The sequence below is a fragment of the Rattus norvegicus genome, chromosome 13, assembly GCF_036323735.1.
Source record: "Rattus norvegicus strain BN/NHsdMcwi chromosome 13, GRCr8, whole genome shotgun sequence".
Lineage (NCBI taxonomy): Eukaryota > Metazoa > Chordata > Mammalia > Rodentia > Muridae > Rattus > Rattus norvegicus.
Window position 1 is genome coordinate 67,341,441 of NC_086031.1, and position 17,140 is coordinate 67,358,580.

General features: G+C 44.7%; 1 protein-coding gene across 5 annotated transcripts in view; it reads right to left on the reverse strand.

The window, feature by feature from the left end:
* The window catches only part of Ralgdsl1 (ral guanine nucleotide dissociation stimulator like 1), a 269,618-nt gene that overhangs the window by 157,039 nt on the left and 95,439 nt on the right, over positions 1 to 17,140 (reverse strand). For 3 of the 5 annotated variants that reach the window (NM_001105957.2, XM_008769610.4, XM_039090443.2), the window contains exon 2: positions 8,072 to 8,238. In NM_001105957.2, the coding sequence (NP_001099427.2) occupies positions 8,072 to 8,203 (132 nt within the window). In that variant the 5' untranslated portion in view covers positions 8,204 to 8,238. The remainder of the gene's footprint in view (positions 1 to 8,071; positions 8,239 to 17,140) is intronic. The other 2 variants (XM_063272095.1, XM_017598701.3) reach the window with 1 other exon arrangement.

Sequence of the window (17,140 nt, forward strand, 5' to 3'; positions counted from 1 at the left end):
TGACACGGATAGACAGCAGGACATCTGAGAGGAGCCCCAGTGAAGTTCCAGTGTGGATAATGTAGCAGAGGCCAGAGCAGAAGCACACTAGTCAGGCAATGAGCATCTGTAAGCGAAGAAGTGTGGACAGAAGTACATACTGTGGGACACACTGCAGCTTCCACAATGAGGGTTTTTTTCCTCTGTTGGGGGGAGGTGGTAGAGGGAAGGTACAAGGGGAGAGGGAGATGAGTGGGACTGTGGTGCATGATGTGAAATTCACAAAGAACCAATAAAAAATTAAAACAAACAACAACAAAAACGAGATATAGCCCTGAAACCCTGGACCAGAACCATGAGCTAAATAAGTCATCTTCCAGTTGATGGCCTGATATTAGCAACAGAAAATGACTGAGGACACTGGCACTCTCCCCCAGAGACCCAGTCAATAGGATTTTGCCTGCTATGTATTACACATGCGGTTCTGCTCCAAGAATTCCCACGCTGTAACTCAATTCTCATTAAACCCTATCTCTATGCCCAACTTACAGATGAGGAGACTAAAACAGAGACGGAAGAATCTGCTGACTCTGTGTGATTGCAGAATGATGCCCTTACTCCCTTCGTGCATGTTCTGTAATCAGTGAGTTCTGGGTGCCTACTCTGCCCCAGACACTGAATGACATTTGACTGAATAAGATGAACATGACAGAGGCTCTGCCTTAAGAGACAGCAGTGTACAAACACACCTGTCACGTGATGAGCTTATAAGACAGAAAACACAGAAGTGTCACTAACCTGACCAGAGGATGTCAAGGAAACCCTCCTTGAAAAATCAATAAAAAGGATTGTCTAGTCTAACACCAATGCACATTTGATCAAGATGAAAGTTTGACTTCTTGAGTGTTTCCTTTTACTTTAGACCATGGAGCTGATGGGACATATCGTGGAAAGCTTGTGGAAAGGACCAATAGAGAAGACTAAAAAGTCTCTGTGCATATTAGAGAAATGTCTTGACTATAGTACGTGCCCACAGTAATAACTGTGCTTCAAGAACTTTGTTGTAAATACTTTAAATTTTTCTATTTTACAATAAATTGGTGTCTTTAAAACTCTTCCTGGCCATAAGACTACCCTCTCTCAGGAATGCTAACCAATTCTTAAAGGCAATGGGTCCACAGCAAGTCTTGCATAGGTTAACTAACCACCCCAGAACTACTGGTCTTACAGTCATAAGATGTTATCCTTATATCAACCATGCCGGGCTGGGTGCCAGGCAGCTAGAATCAGCCCAAAGCCAACTGAAATCCCTCACCCCAGCCAATCCTAAGCTGTGCACCTGCCCTGCCTTGCCAATAATAGCTCTAACTCCAACATAGGAACGGTTTAAACCTCCCGCACTCGCTTCCTGAACGCCGCCCCTCCCCCTTACAGGTTATTTTATTAGGCTGAATCACTCTCTTCTCATGCAGCCTGTAGCATGCTGCATCTCATGTGATCATGACCAGCTAGGTTGTTTTCCCCAAGTTTCTCATGTCCCTCTTATGACCACACATGACTGTCTAACTAAAGAGCACAAAGCAAGGACATGTGATGTGCTTCTGGGTGACTCTAACGTCCAGGGAAGGACCAGGCACTGAGGGACTCTGAAGCACATACACTCCAGCCTGGTCACATCAACAGCTTGGAATATGGAGCTCATGCCAATAACACAGACCAGGCTATAAAGAGCTCAGTGTTTCAGGATGCCATTTACAAAGTTTGGTGCTAAAGAAATACCAGGATATTGATAATAACTGACTGTGCTCCCCAAAGTTTGTACCCTGGAGGGTTCTCCAGCTTTTTCTGCCACATGGGGACGCAGCAAAATGTCAGTTGTCTGCTACCTAAAAGAGAACCCTCCCTGCAATCCAACCGTGTTGACCCTGTGATCTTGAACCTCTTCCCCTCCAGAATCATGAGAAATAACTTCCTATTATTTACAAGCTTGTTTGTCTACACTGCTACCTCATAGCTGTCCAAACCAAGGCAGATACTACACAGTGGGCACCTGAACAGAAACTTCGCCACAAAGACTGCCGATAAGGTCAAGAGCAGAAAAGGTGGAGGCTTCGATCGATGGGCCCATGGGTGTCTGTTTACAGGACACTGCAGAGCCATGCTCTCAGAGAGCTGCGCTCCTACACTAGGAACTGGCCTACTGCCTGAGTCAGCACAGCCCGAGGTCTGCACGCAGAAAGTAATCGTAGAATCAGTCTGATCCTGAAGCTCGTGGGTAGCTTCTCAAAGAAACAAAGTGCAGAACTGGAGACAGACAAACTGACTTTCAACCTAACTGCCACTTGCCACACACCTGTCTTTGGGCATATGCCTTCATTTAATCTTCAAAATTATTATGAGTAAAATGAAATTTTCCCGGGGCTAGGACACGTGAACATATTGATAGAATATAAATGTGCTGTGCACGGTTCTTTATGTGTTTTCATTTATTCTTGGAGTGTTTCATACAATATATTTTGATGATATTCCTCCCCACCCCACACTTCTTTCAGATCCTTTCCACTTCCCTACTCATCCACCGTCATTCATGTCCTTTCCTTCTCTCTCTTATCAAACAAGAGAAAACAAAGCAAACAAAGAAAATCAAAGCCACCAGAAAAGCCATGGAGTCTGACTTGCCGGACACAGTTCTGACTATGGAGGGGCCTCAGTGAGTTCTCCCTCCTCTCCTTTACCGACTGCAGCTGAAGTGCAGTGGAATCTCGGCGTTCCACTTCTCACTCCTGGTGACGTCAACTTTACTCATCTCAGACCTCATGCCTCAAAGCATTTTATGCATTAATAACTTCCTAGCTAGTAAATTTTTGTCTCTTTGCCTCATATGAAAGCTTTGGCAGACAAGAAAAGAAACTCCTAAGAACTGTAAAGAGGAGTCTGAACTCAGCCCTCAACCCCGCCTTTCAGTTGATGGCCAAAGAGCTGGATCCGCAGAATTTAACACAACACACTCCCACTGCTTGTCCAGACTGTCATCCAGTTTTTAAAAGATCCCTCTCTTCATGTCCCTTGTGAGTATGATTTAATCCCCAAAGCATGCATGATGAACACATTACTATTTCCTCCCCTAAGAACGTGATGTGACAACACGAGGTGGGGGTGGGGGTGGCGTTCCTGAGTTGGATAAAGAGAGAAAAGAAAGGTCATGTCCTGCTTCCATTCAGGCCCTCAGTCCTTCACTTTAAAGTCTCTGCCCCAGAGCCAGAGAATACTGTGTATTCACACATGCAAAAACCAAACACAGATTGAGTCCAGAGTTAGTGACAATCCAATGCAGAGTCAGCCAGCAAAACCACAAAAATAATAATAAACTAAATTGCTATGACTTAGAGCTACCTCAAAACATGGCAGGCCTTGATCTCTGTGTGTGTGTGTGGGTGGGTGGGTGGGTGCGTGTGGGGGGTTCTATCTGTCTCTCTGTGTCTCTGTGTCTCTATCTGTCTCTGTCTCTTTCTCTGTTTCTCTGTGTGTGTCTCTGTATCTCTCTGTGTCTCTGTCTCTCTCTGTCTCTGTCTCTGTCTCTCTCTCTCTCACACACACACACACACACACACACACACAAACAGATAGATGCACAGGGAGAGAGAGGGAGGGGTGGGGGAGGAATAGAGAGAGGACGACAGTACTTTAGTAGATATTAACAGTAGTAGAACAACATCTGACTATTAAATCATGAAAAAACTCACCAGTCAGTCAGGTATTTATTTCAATCTGTGTCTAGTAGGGTGCCAGTGCTTTGAGGTTTATAAATGAAGTAAAATTAAAACTGAAGAACATGGTCTCAAGGACAGTCTTGTTGAGAAAAGAAAATTACCACCTTGCAAAAAAAGAACATCCCCAAATAATCCCTAGTTTAGCAAGGACTCGCACCGTGGGGCCGGAGAAGAGAAAGGAGAGTGTAAGGGAGAGTGGTCTGGAAACCTTGTGGGCCATTCCACACAGTCTAACAGACTTCCTGAAGAGTAAGCCAGCATGCCTGGAGCCCCCACTGACTCCCAGGGCCCACGGCTTCTGAGTGAGCATCGTGAAGCTCCTCGGTACTCAGTTTCTCTCAGCATCTTCTCTTGTCACATCTCTTCTGCTACAGGAGCTCAAAATTCTGGGATAGAATTCTACACACAGATTTCCTTCTAGGGATAGTTAACCCAATTCCCCTCTAGAATTCTATTTGCTAGGCTGATTTCCACTTCTCTCTTAAATGTGAACTCAGGTACTATTTGCTATGATGCTTGCTCCCTGTCACCCACACCCACACCAGAGTACAGGGCTACACTGTCTGCTCTCAGCTCACCTGTGAGCTTTGATCACCACACCCACCCCACTGCCCTGCAGTCATCACCTTATTGACGTAGCTCCATCCCTCCATCCCAGGTCCATAGCAAGGTCAACCTTACTGATCTGATGAAGACGTAACATGCCTGTTCACTATGTACGGTTTGGCAAGCACAGTGCTGCACAAGTGTAATCCCAGCTCTCAGAAGGCTAAAGCAGGCAGACTGTGAACTTCAGGCCAGTCTGAGGCTACATGGCAAGTTCCAAATCATTCCGCATTACACAGCAAGACTTTGTCTCAGAAAATCCATGACAATAATAAAGTATATAGTTCAATGAGTTTTAAACTATATAACATATAATAAGGTTCACTTGAAAGTCTAAAAGCTATAGAGATTATAAAGTATTTTTCATACATAAGTCTTCTATAAAGATTATAATATGTTCTATTAAACATACATTTTACTTATAACCTAAAATTAAATATTTCTAATATTTATATTTTAAGAGCATTAAATGAGATAGCTATGATTAGTCATTACCCTGAAAATTAAACACTTAATTTCAAATATATGACACTCCACCCCAAAAAGGCAAATAAATAATGACACTTTGAAAAACAATGATCAAGAGCCCCTCCCCTACACTCAAAGATAGCCTAACTCCCAGGAGGTTAGTCATAACCAGGCTCAAGGGGAGACCCCCTTACCCCAATACCTGGCCTAACTGGAATATCCACGGAGCCCAGCAGACAAGGGACCTACCTGCCCTACCAGATACATCTTCCTTCTGGTCTGCAACTCTTCCTGGAGCAGACCAGGCGATCCAGGTCCCCCCCTACACCCATAGAGCCTGATAAGTGGGTACTAGCCCCAAAGCTCCGAACATCCATGATATAATTCATAAACCATATGAAGCTTAACAAGAAGGAAGGCCAAAGTGTGGGTGCTTCAATCAATCATAGAAGAGGGAACAAAATAATCACAGGAGGTAGAGGGAGAGAAAAATGTGGGTGGGAGAGAGGAAATGGAGGAAGAAAAGGGGGTATGGGCTCAGATATGGGAGGAGACAGGAGAGAAGTTCAAAGGGTCAGGAGAATGAATAGAAATATGTAGCAATGGGGAGTGGGGACCTTTGGAAACCACTAGAAAGTCCCAGACACCAGGGATACAGAAGGATCCCAGGACCCAGTGGAGATGACATTAGCTGAAATGCCCCACGGTGGGGACAGAGACCCTGAAGAGACCACCTCTAGTAGATAGACATGGCCCCTAGTTGAGTGGCGGGACCACCCACCCATCTCAAACTTTTTAACCCAGATTTGTTCCTGTCTAAAGGAAATGCAGGGACAAAAAATGGAGCAGAGACTGAAGGAAAGGCCATCTAGAGACTGACCCACTTTGCAATCTACCCCCATCTGCAGACACCAAACCAAGACACTACGCTGATACCAAGATGTGCATGCTGACAGGACCTGGTATAGCTGTCTCCTGAGAGGCTCAGCTAGCACCTGACTAAGACAGACTCTGATACTCACAGCCAACCACTGGACTGAGTCCTAGGACTTCAGTGGAAGAGGTGAGGAAAGACTGAAGGAGCTAATGGGGATTGCAACCCCATAGGAAGAACAACAGTATCAATTAACCAGACCACTCAGAGTTCCCAAGGACTAAACCACCAACCAAAGAGTACACATTGGAGGGACCTAGGGCTCCAGCTGCATGTGTAGCAGAGGATGGCCTTATCTGGCATCAGTGGGAGGGGAGGTACTTGATCCTGTGGAGCTCAATGACCCAGAGAAAGGGTATCTAGAAAGGTGAGGCAGGAGTGGGTGGGTGGAGGAGTACCCTCATAGAGGCAAAGGGGAAGGAGGAAGGGCTGGGGGGGGGTTTTGGAGGGGAGAATGGGAAGGAGGACAACATTGAAATGAAAATAAATAAAATAATTAATAAAAAAAGAAAGAAAAGAAAAACAATAACCGGGGTTGGGGATTTAGCTCAGTGGTAGAGCGCTTGCCTAGGAAGCGCAAGGCCCTGGGTACGATCCCCAGCTCCGAAAAAAAGAACCAAAAAAAAAAAAAAAAAAAAGAAAAAGAAAAACAATAACCAAAAACACATTCCAGAAGTAAAAATATCATTTAGTGATTGGAATATAGTCATGAAATTAGTGGGAATGCAGCACAAAGAGGAATAAACACAGTAATTCTGAAAGACGTTGCAGAGCAGGAACAAAGAATGAGAAGGTATAGATTGGGTAGGATACACAAAAGGAGAACGTGGGAAATTCAGAATTAAAAATCCTGGAGAGACTTCCAGACTAAAGAAAGATATAAATTCATGTAGTGTGTGTGTGTGTGTGAGAGAGAGAGAGAGAGAGAGAGAGAGAGAGAGACTCATTACGCTGTAACTCTCAGAAACCTAAACACTTAAACACTAATGGAAAAGTTAAAGCAAGCTCAAGCTGTCGAGAAACATTCATTCACAAAATAAGCATACAGAATGTAAAAAATATGTTTTAAATTTTTTATTAAAAGCAATCTCAGATAAGGCTGAGGTGCAAAAGAGAATCAATGCGCAATGAAGAACGTGTACCAGCAAGATCAGAAACAGTAGGGAATCTATTAACTCCAAGAGTTGACATGCACATAGGAAAGTGGAAACTTTTGCATACTATTGGTCAGAGAACAAATTGGTATTACTACTTTAGAAGGAAGAATTGACAAGTTGTGAATTAACCCATGAATTCACTTGATGGACATTAAAGTGGAAAGACTCACATACTCTCGTGTCTACACTCACTCAGCACAGCCTTCCAAAGTCGTGCCCCTCCATTATTGTTTGCACTGTCACGTTGAGTTTCTTATGAGCACCCTGCTGTTAGGTCTATGAGAAATAATACTCCTGAGCTTTCAAGCCATGGCCCAGCCCCTGGACAGCTCTCTCAGGCAGTGAGAGCTCCCAGGTGAGCCCTCTGAAGAATCTGTTCACCTTCCCACTACCTGTTACCAAGTGTTCAGTCTTCCCTGTCACCTTGCCAGACCACATTGGCTGTTTTGTAGTTGTATGTTTTGGCCTTCTCCCTGAGATTCTCTTTCCATCCATCCATTATACCCAGCCTTCATTTCAGTTCAGAGAAGTCAAGCTGGGTAAATGCCAAGGTCAGTGAAGTGAGATTCTCCCAAGCTCGGGCTCTCAACCCCATCCTCCAATCCTCTTGTAATAGCTTCTCATTCTACTGTGCTTTAGGGACGTGCTTCTTCTGGACTCATCATTTTTTAGAAGCTTATCTCAAACACACAACAAAATTAAAGCCATAATGTATCACTTCCCTATCTTATACATCACACACACACACACACACACACACACACACACAATACTAGCATTTGTTGGGACTTCAGTAAAAGGCTTGAGAAAGAAGGAAATCACAGAAGAGCAACCTTGGGAAAGAAGCCGGGAAGAAGAGTGCCTTCATCTATACCACTGGGTCATCCAAGCCAGAGGACAGGTTCCACGCATCTGAGCTCACATCGTTACTCTATGCTTTGGTTAATGCTATTTGTTCCTTTACCTGAGTCACTGTGTCATCAATAATGTCCGAGGGACATATCTCCAGTTTATTGTTCTCTAGCCTGGCTGTGCTTATGCCTCTGAACAGACGTCCAAGCTGGCATGGGGTATCCACTCCAGTAGGAGTTTTTCTATCTCAGGTATGAGCCACACACCATTGCTCCAGCTCTGTCCTTTAGCATTCATTGTCTTACCTCCTCTGTCTTTAAAACTTCCCATATTCGAGCGTGATCATCCACCAGCCAGTGTCCTGGGTTTTCTACTTTTGTGGAAAGTTTGACTTTAGACACCACTTGAGTAGGTTCTCCCACAGATTTCTCCTCCATCTTGAAAGAGGTAAGCAGGAGGCATTACGAATCTGCTGAAAAAATAAAATACAATCTAGATTAAAATAAAAAATATTTGAAAAAATATGAAATCAAATTACTGTGCTCCATTTTTGGACAGTGGAATCACTGAAGATCATATTACAACAGTCATTACTCTTATGTCCCCTTTTTATATTCAAATATTTATGATTGATATTTTTAAAGATTTATTTATTTATTATATATAAGTAGACTGTAGCTGTCTTCAGACACACTAGAAGAGGGCATTAGATCTCATTACAGATGGTTGTGAGCCACCATGTGGTTGCTGGGATTTGAACTCAGGACCTCTGGAAGAGTCAGTAACTGAGCCATCTCTCCAGTCCATATGACTGGTATTTTAATGCAGGCTTCCAGAAGAAAAAGAACATATCTTGATAATGGACAGTGACGCAAACTATTTTTAGTCTATTTTAACTATTTTTAATAGATTTTATTTTTAATTACATGGAGGGATAAGTGCACATGGGTGCAGGCACCCTTGGAGGCCAGTAGAGGGCATCAAACATTGGAGCTGGGGCTATAGGTGGCTTTGAGAGAGCTCATGTCAGTACTGAGACGTGAGCTTGGGTCCTCTGCAAGAGCATTATGGGCTTTCAATAGCTGAGCCAGCTCTGAAGCTTCTGTGATACAAATGTCATAAAGTGTGTGTGTGTGTGTGTGTGTGTGTGTGTGTGTGTGTGTGTGGTGTGTGTGTACGTGCACGCACACACACACATGCATGCATGCATGTTTATGTCTATTGCTGTGGACCCTGGGGAGGAGAAGTGGGAATGGGTTCAGAAAAAAGTAAAGTCTTAGTGGCCTTTTCACATTCTGAACTTCACAGACGGTTTGGAAGACACTAGCTAAAGCTTTGTGAGTTCTACTCCTCAGATGCACCCTGGAAGCTGCGCATGCAGAGCTCTATGCTAGGCAAACACAAATAATTCAGTAATTCTGTTCAAATCTCCAAGGCCTACAGCTCCAGGGCGAAAGGCTGTAAGTAAGCTTTAATAACGAGGCACAGTACAAGATAATGTGTGACGTGCCACAGAACGACATTTCCCAACTGTGAGGGAGGGCTGGGGCGCAGCGGAGCACACGAGTATGCAGCAGGCCCTGATGGCAGGCCCACCTCAGTAAGTAAGAGGACAAGACTGCTGCAGGGGAAGCAGAAGGAGAGGGCTTCCCGGGAGGGTTTATCAGCTGTGCTGCCTTGGGCTCTGGGTTACTGCCGGAGCCAAACAAGGCTTTTCAGTGGCTCCTTATTCTGGAAGGCAGCTCTAGTCAGAATCTCATTACAACCGGCCTCCGTGCCACAATGTCCTATAGAATCTTCTTGCTTTTTCCCTCAGGTCCCACAAACACACTTTCATGATATTCTGCTTATGTAAACTTACGTAAAGTTTTCTTGGAGAATAAATCCAAACTCTTTCATATAGCAGCTGGGGCGCTTTGTGCCTGGCTCCTTTCACCTCCCTTTTCTAACTCTGAGCCACTGACCATTGCTTACCATCGAGGCCATACTATCCCAGCCATTCAAAACACACACCGATCCCTAAGGTATCCAGTTATTTTAGTTCTCTCTCTCTCTCTCTCTCTCTCTCTCTCTCTCTCTCTCTCTCCCCTCTCTGAGAGACAGACAGACAGACAGACAGACAGACAGACAGAGACAGAGACAGAGAGCTGTTCCCTCCAGTCCACACACTCCAAGATGTTAGTGGGGACCCTCCCTCTCCATGTACGAAATGGGTGGACCTATAGACTGTATCACCCATGCGACTTTACTGTACGACTCCATTTCCTCCTTCAAGTCCTGTAAGCATCTTGAGACTATAGATGTGTCCTATTCAGAGCAAGTATAAGTAAGTGTCAAATGGATGTCAATTCATTATTAACATTGTTATCCAATAATTCAGTAACTCCTGACAATCCAGAAGTAAAAAGGAGGCACTGTTTTGCAAACTCCCATAACAAGTAATAAAGTCAAGTTATCTCCTTATACCTCACTGGCTTGGCGGGCTGAGTTCTTGATATTGAGGAAGCAAGTCTAGATTCAGTATGTATTCCAGGTGGCTAATATTGTAAAATGGAATTGATCGTTAATTAATAAGGCTGCTTTTGTGGCTCTGACTCCAGGGAATTGAGCATAGCTGCAGACAGGCCATATGCTCACTTGACCGGCTGCCAATACGAGTACATGGAAGATGAAGTCAATGAGCGGGTCGGGGTGACATCAGAGAAACTGAGACAAATCTGTATGGACGGAGTCTTTCTCTTTGGGCCTCAGGTGTTCATCTGGAAGCCACAGACAGCAAGCCTGACTGCTTGCCAAGAGAGACCGTGAGTGCAATGATAGCCCAGGCCACCACATGGCAGTTAGAAACATGGAGTCTGTAACACTCACGTAAGAATCAGGCCAATGCAACCTACACAATGAAATGGACAGAGTTCCTGAGGGGACATGCTGACGAAGGATGCTGACACAGGCGAGGAAATAAACAAGGCAGAGCCATTGGATGTTTCAAGCCAAGAAAAAGGAAATTGAAAATAAACAGGCAAGATGGAAATAGACCAGATTAGTGGGGAAGGAAATTCCATGGTTGTTACTGGAGATAACACTGTAAACAACAAATACTAAATCAAAACAAGAGTGAGGAAACCACACTGGATGGCTTCGGCTGCATTCTCCACATGTCATGGAAATGTCGCCGAGTAAGCTAGACAGATTACACGATCTCAGAACAGTGTACATTTGTCACCACGCTGCAGCCCAGCGACCCCACAGAGAGGACTCCACTGTCTGCCCGTGGCTGCTCTCTCAGCTCCACAGTATGGGTGCAACTGGCCTGTTTTCAATGCTCGGACTGACTTCCACTGTGAACTGACTTCTCCCAGACTGCTCCTTGCCCTGTCTGGGAGAAAGATGCATTTCTACGTTGGCAACAGCCCCAAAGCACCCAGCAGCTGAGGAGGGTCTCAGAGAGGCGGCCAGCTCTTACAAGGCACTGCAAGGTTGAAGATTCCCCCTCCTCCTCCCCCGACACTGGAGTCTTCCCCACCCATCCTCATTGTATCTACTCACTTAGAAACATAAATGACGCTGGGTACTAGCCACTGGGCACTGTACTCTCCTGCTTCAGCCACACAATAACCTTACAAGATGTTTACCACTATCTACCACGGTGAAAAGTGAGATTCAGAGAAGCTAAGTAACTGTATTATTCTAGCAGGAAGTTGGAGGTTCCCGAGCCACCCCTCCCCACCTTACCCCTCCTCCAAGCCATTTAAGAAGGCATTGTTCCCATCCCCTCTTCCACTCCCACATCAGCACTGAAAGCCTCTCTTTGCCCCGTCTCATCCCTGCTAGACTATTCTCCTTGTGGTGCCCCTTCATATGCACCAGGGGTGGTGTCACTGTCTCCTCTGACACAACGGCACCCCCTGGAGAGAGGCCCCCACCTAAGCCCACAGGTAAGAGCAGGGTAAGTAGAGAGGGAATCTCACCAGCGTTCCATTATTCTTTTTCCTCTCCACTGCTGTCTAAAGTTTTGAGCGGGGTAGGCTTTACAAAGATGTGACTGAGTGACCTGCTTAGTCACACGGGGACCGCTGGCTCAGCGAAATCCCATACATTTGACTGAATGCTTGGCTGCCCCACCCTCAAATTATACAGTCACTAACTTGCCTATTCCTCTTCGAGCATAAAATATTCTATACTTTTTAATTTTTCACACTTATGTGGTTTCTTTCATTCAATTCTTTAAAAAAAAAACTGCTAGAAGTTTATATTGTAGCTTTACCAATTTTGTTATTGGAGAACAAGAGGCATTTGCGGCCCTTCCTCTCCTGTGCCACATCTTTTTTTTTTTTTTTTTTTATTTATTATATGTAAAAACACTGTAGCTGTCTTCAGATACACCAGAAGGGGCATCAGATCTCTTTACAGATGGTTGTGAGCCACCATGTGGTTGCTGGGAATTGAACTCATGACCTCTGGAAGAGCAGTCGGGTGCTCTTAACCGCTGAGCCATCTCTCCAGCCCCCCCATGCCACATCTTAAGCGCCTCTTTCTTAAGGTTATATCCCAGCCTCTGTACAAACACCACTGACATGAGCCACTCGACAGCACCACACACGCGATGGACACACTGTAGCGTTCAATGACAATCTTTTCTTCTAGTTACAGATGAGAATAAGTTATCATAAACCTTATGAAAACCGGTTCTGAAAAGCTGACATCCTAACATACCCAACCCAAACTCCTGGATGGTCAGATTAGTCCTAAGTTGTAACCAAGCCGGGGAAATAAATAGAATATTCAAAGAGGTAAATTTGTAATCAGAGAACACAGAAGCAACTTTTCTTTCCCTAATATTAAAAAATAAAATTTTTTGAGAAAAATTTCCTGCTGTCTCTACTGCAGGAAGAGGGGGAGTAAAATTAAACCAAGAAAACAAGTGTGGGGGCAGGGGAGAAGGAAGAAGGCTGCTCCCAGATGACCCAGAGGATGTTCCCATCACCAGTCTTGGAAGGGTTTCCAAGGTCACCTTGATTCAAGTCCTACAATTCTCATGTCTCTACCACAGCTAAATAGTTTTGTTTTGTTTTTTATTAGGGTTTTCTAGAGTTAAGTTAGATCCAAGGATCATGTGTCAATTGAAGAAACTGATCGTTTAAACTGGTGAAAAACTGTTTTTAAAAAATGATTATTGCTAGAGAGAAAGATGCATGTCCATAAAGGGGGTTATTTGTTATAGGGGATTAGCTTAAATTTGTACTTTTAATGTCTGCATGTGTTTGGGTGTGTTCTATTCAAGCATATGGCATGTGGGCACTTGTGTGTGTGTGTGTGTGTCACACATGTGCCTGCGCACATGCATGTAGAGACCAGAGAGTGGCAGTGGGTGTCTCCTCTGCTGTGTCCAGCCTCACATAGTAACACAGCCCCATTGCTCAGCACATCTATCTAGGCAGGCTGCCGAGGCTGGATTCAGGTAGGCCGCCATGCACACCCAGCATCTACATGGATGCTGGACATCCTTAAGCTCAAGCCGCAAACCCTTTACCCACTGAGCCTTCTCTCTATAGAGCCCGTCTACTCTCTTAAAATATTTCCTAACACTACCTTATAAATATACTATCCCTACACATGACCTTAATAAGCTATCATTTCTTTTCCTTCAGGAACAATTATAAACTGCAGATCACACACTTCCCACGGTTATAACAAAGGTCTGAGCTCAAGGCTTAATCCCCAAATGACCACTAAGTGCAAAAGTCAGTGGACCATGGTTAATCTTAGAAACGCAGATATTGAGGGGCAGCCTAAGGACACAGAAAATTGCTATTATTAGTGTCCTTATCATTTGATAAAAGTTCTGTGTGACTATCATAGAAAGGTATCCTTTTTGAAACACAGCGTTCGGGTGAGCCCTGGGGCCTGGCTGCCCTCATAAGTCTCTGTTTGTATTGTTAACTCCATGCCTTTGTATGATAAGTCAGTCTGCACTCTATTGAATTTCACTTTCTTCCTAGGGTTATAAATAGGGCATGACACATCCCTCATCAATTATCATCTTTTTTTCCTCCTCCCTCTTTTCACTAAATGCTTTTGGATGGGAAAAAAAAGGGCCCCATCTCCAGATCCTATGGGAACGAATGCTCTGGAAGTTCTCATCTTCCTCTGTCAGAGGCAGGCTTCCCTCTCCCTGCAGAGTCCATTACGAGCATTAATAATACACAAGGTTTTTTTTTTCTTTGTGTCTCTTATATACCTGAACTCTCTGCTTCTTTTTGTTTTTCAAGTTTATCTAAGAATGAGTCCACAGACGTCTGGCTTTGCCTTGTTCCACACTCTCCCCGTGACTGACTCTGTGCTGTTTCCACCCTCCTGCCCTTCCTCCTCATCCTTCTTCCTAATGAGCTGAGGCCCTGTCCAGATAAGCCAGTTTGCTTATCTTTACTTCCACTCTCTCCAGCCCTCCCATCTATCAGGAGCAGCCTCTGGACTTCAGTTTGACTCACAGGTTCAGAGCAGCGCTGTGCTGTCAGAAGACCTGAGCCTGAACGATGGATGACTCAATAGTTCGCTTTCTCTGTGACTCGAGGGCACATGATTTCACCTTTCTTAGCCTCAGTTTTCTCATCTTAAATGTGAATTGATGATACTGCAGAGACCTCCAGCTTATGAAATAATGTCCTCATCGCCTTTTAAGTGGGAGCAAAACTAATATGAATTATTATTCCATATTAGTTGAAGGACTTATATTGATAAATACAACCAAGGATTTATCTTGGGGCCTGGCTCATCACTTACACATTGTGCGCTCGCTCTGCAGAAGTAACGGGGAATGCGTCATGGCATAGCAGTGGAAAACGTTGGTCGTGTTTGCTGTGACATCATGAATGGATAGGACAGCTCACTAGGGGCACGGCAGCAACAGCCACACAGGCACTTCCTCGTTGGAATGCCACCTGCATTTCTGTCCTATATGGGGCGGTTTGCCTGCGTTCTGTAGACTGCTTTCGGCTTGCTCTGTTGTCCACAGCTTACTCCAACCTCCACCGTCAGACTCCAACTCATCGGCAGCTTATTACACTGCTTCAATCTCGGTGCCCTCTGGAAACACTTGCCTTTAATCAAAAGCCCTTCACTAGCATAAAGGATTAAGCAGATGCCATCATGGAATTCTGGAATAAGTGTCAGTCATTTGACAACCATTTCAAAGGAATTTTCACTGCATAAAGGTCTCACTGGAGACTGAGCAAGATTGCACAAGAGTCTGAAGTTAGAACCAACTCTGGCAGCAGCCGTGTCCGTTAAATGTAGAAAATTTAAAGTGGGAGGAATTCCTACTTGATTCAGCTTGACTTTTTTAAAGATTTATTTAATGTTATGTGTATGGATTTTTGCCTGAATACATGTCTATGTACCACATGTGTGCAGTTCCTGTGGGAACCAGAAGAGGGCATTGAAGAGGGAGTTGATTGTGAGCTGCCATGTGGGTGCTGGAGACCAACTCGTTCTTGGAAAGAACAAAAGCTCTCCGAGCTCCTGGGCCACATGACCCACTGGACTTCAGACTTTGTATATATTTTCTCTGAGTACTGCTAGTATTTGGCAGAACTTCTTGATAAAAAAAAGGAAAGAAATATCCAGACTGATCTTGTACTGCCTTTGTGAACCTCCCCAGAGAAAGGCTGCTCTGTGTGCAACAGTTCCTGCTGAGCCCAAGAAACAGTTGGGTTCCTGTCCTGGTCTGCACTCAGTGTGGCAATCTGGCCACACAGCCACAGAGACAGGCAAGGGGGAGGGGAGGGGAGGGGACACCTAAGCAACTGAGGTTGAGACCACAGAGTCCATCAGTGTTCAAGACTGCTAGGAGAAGTTCTAGGGACTGAATTAGATTTTCTAGACTGGTACAGACTGGTATAGACTGGTACAGACTGGTATAGACTGGTACAGACTGGTATAGACTAATATAGACTGGTATAGACTGGTATGATCCAAAGCTTAGCTCTTATGGATCATGTGCTTGAAGGTTTAAAATGAGACGGAACTGTAAATCCCGTGACAGCCCTGGCCCAAATGTTTCACAGCTCTGTAGACTCTGGCTCTCACTGGCTGAATAAAGGGGAAAGGCATGAATCCTCAGGGGAGCAGATGTGGTACAACAGTGGTAGGCTTTCTTTTTCTTCCTGTCCACACTGAAGTGAGAGCCATTCCTCTGAGGTCTCAACAGTTCTGACAGTGACATAGACCATATGACCACCCCTCAGGCACTGAGCGAATACCTCACAAGTGTCACCTCAGCGACCGGGGAACTTGAGCAGAAACTCCCTGGTCTTTCTTAACTGTCTGATCCAGAGCTTCAAGTCTCCATTCACTCCATACCTCCCCTCACAGAGCCAATGTGCTCTTCACAGATAGAACAGTGTCACTCCAGGCTCCAGGCTGGCAAGATGCCTCAATGGGTAAAGAGACCTGCTGTCAAGCCAGATGACCTGATTTGATCCCTGGAACACACACAGTAGAAAGAAAGAACAGACTGATGTCCATACACATGCTATGTAAGCTCATGCATGAGTGTACACACACACACACACACTCAACACACACACTCAACACACACACTCACACACACTCACACACACACACACACACACACACACGCTCAATCACTGTAACAATAGCTGTCTGTTGTCCTTCATCGTGCCACACTATGGCTTTGGAGTCAGAGGACAAGGTTCTTTAGGAATCTTCCACCATAGGTTTCAGGGGCCAAGCTCAGGTCATCAGGCTTGTGAGGAAGCGCTCTAAACACTGAACAACCTCACCAATGCCACAGCTTAGCAGAATTCCTTTTAATTTCTTTAATTATGAACGTGCTATATATCATATCATGACATTTTCACCAGAAAATGCTATATCACGATGTGAACTGTGCTCCACAAAGATTGGGAAAGAATGTAATCTGTTTTTAACGAGACTCTCATTTGTCTGCTAGTGAACCGTTCTGACAATGCTGCAACCCAGGGACTGGAGAGACACTCAGTGCTCACAAACACTGGCTGCTCTTCCAGAGGACCTAGGTTTGGTTTCCAGCACCCACATGGTTGCTCACAACTGTCTGTAACTCTAAATCTGGGGAGCTACTGCACTGTTTTGGCCTCCAGCGACCACACATGGTACACAGACATACATCCAGTCAAAACATCCACACACATAAAAAGTTAATACTGCAACTTTTCCCTCCCTACATGCTTTTCTCTCTCCTCCTTCCAGCTCTGTGTGGATGCTCTGTCCTGTGCAGAAGGCCTCGAGTATTCCTGTGCATATGGGGGAAGAAATTTTAAAAAATGATTCTCTACAATCCACTAAAGACAAAATACATTGTTTTGAATTGAACA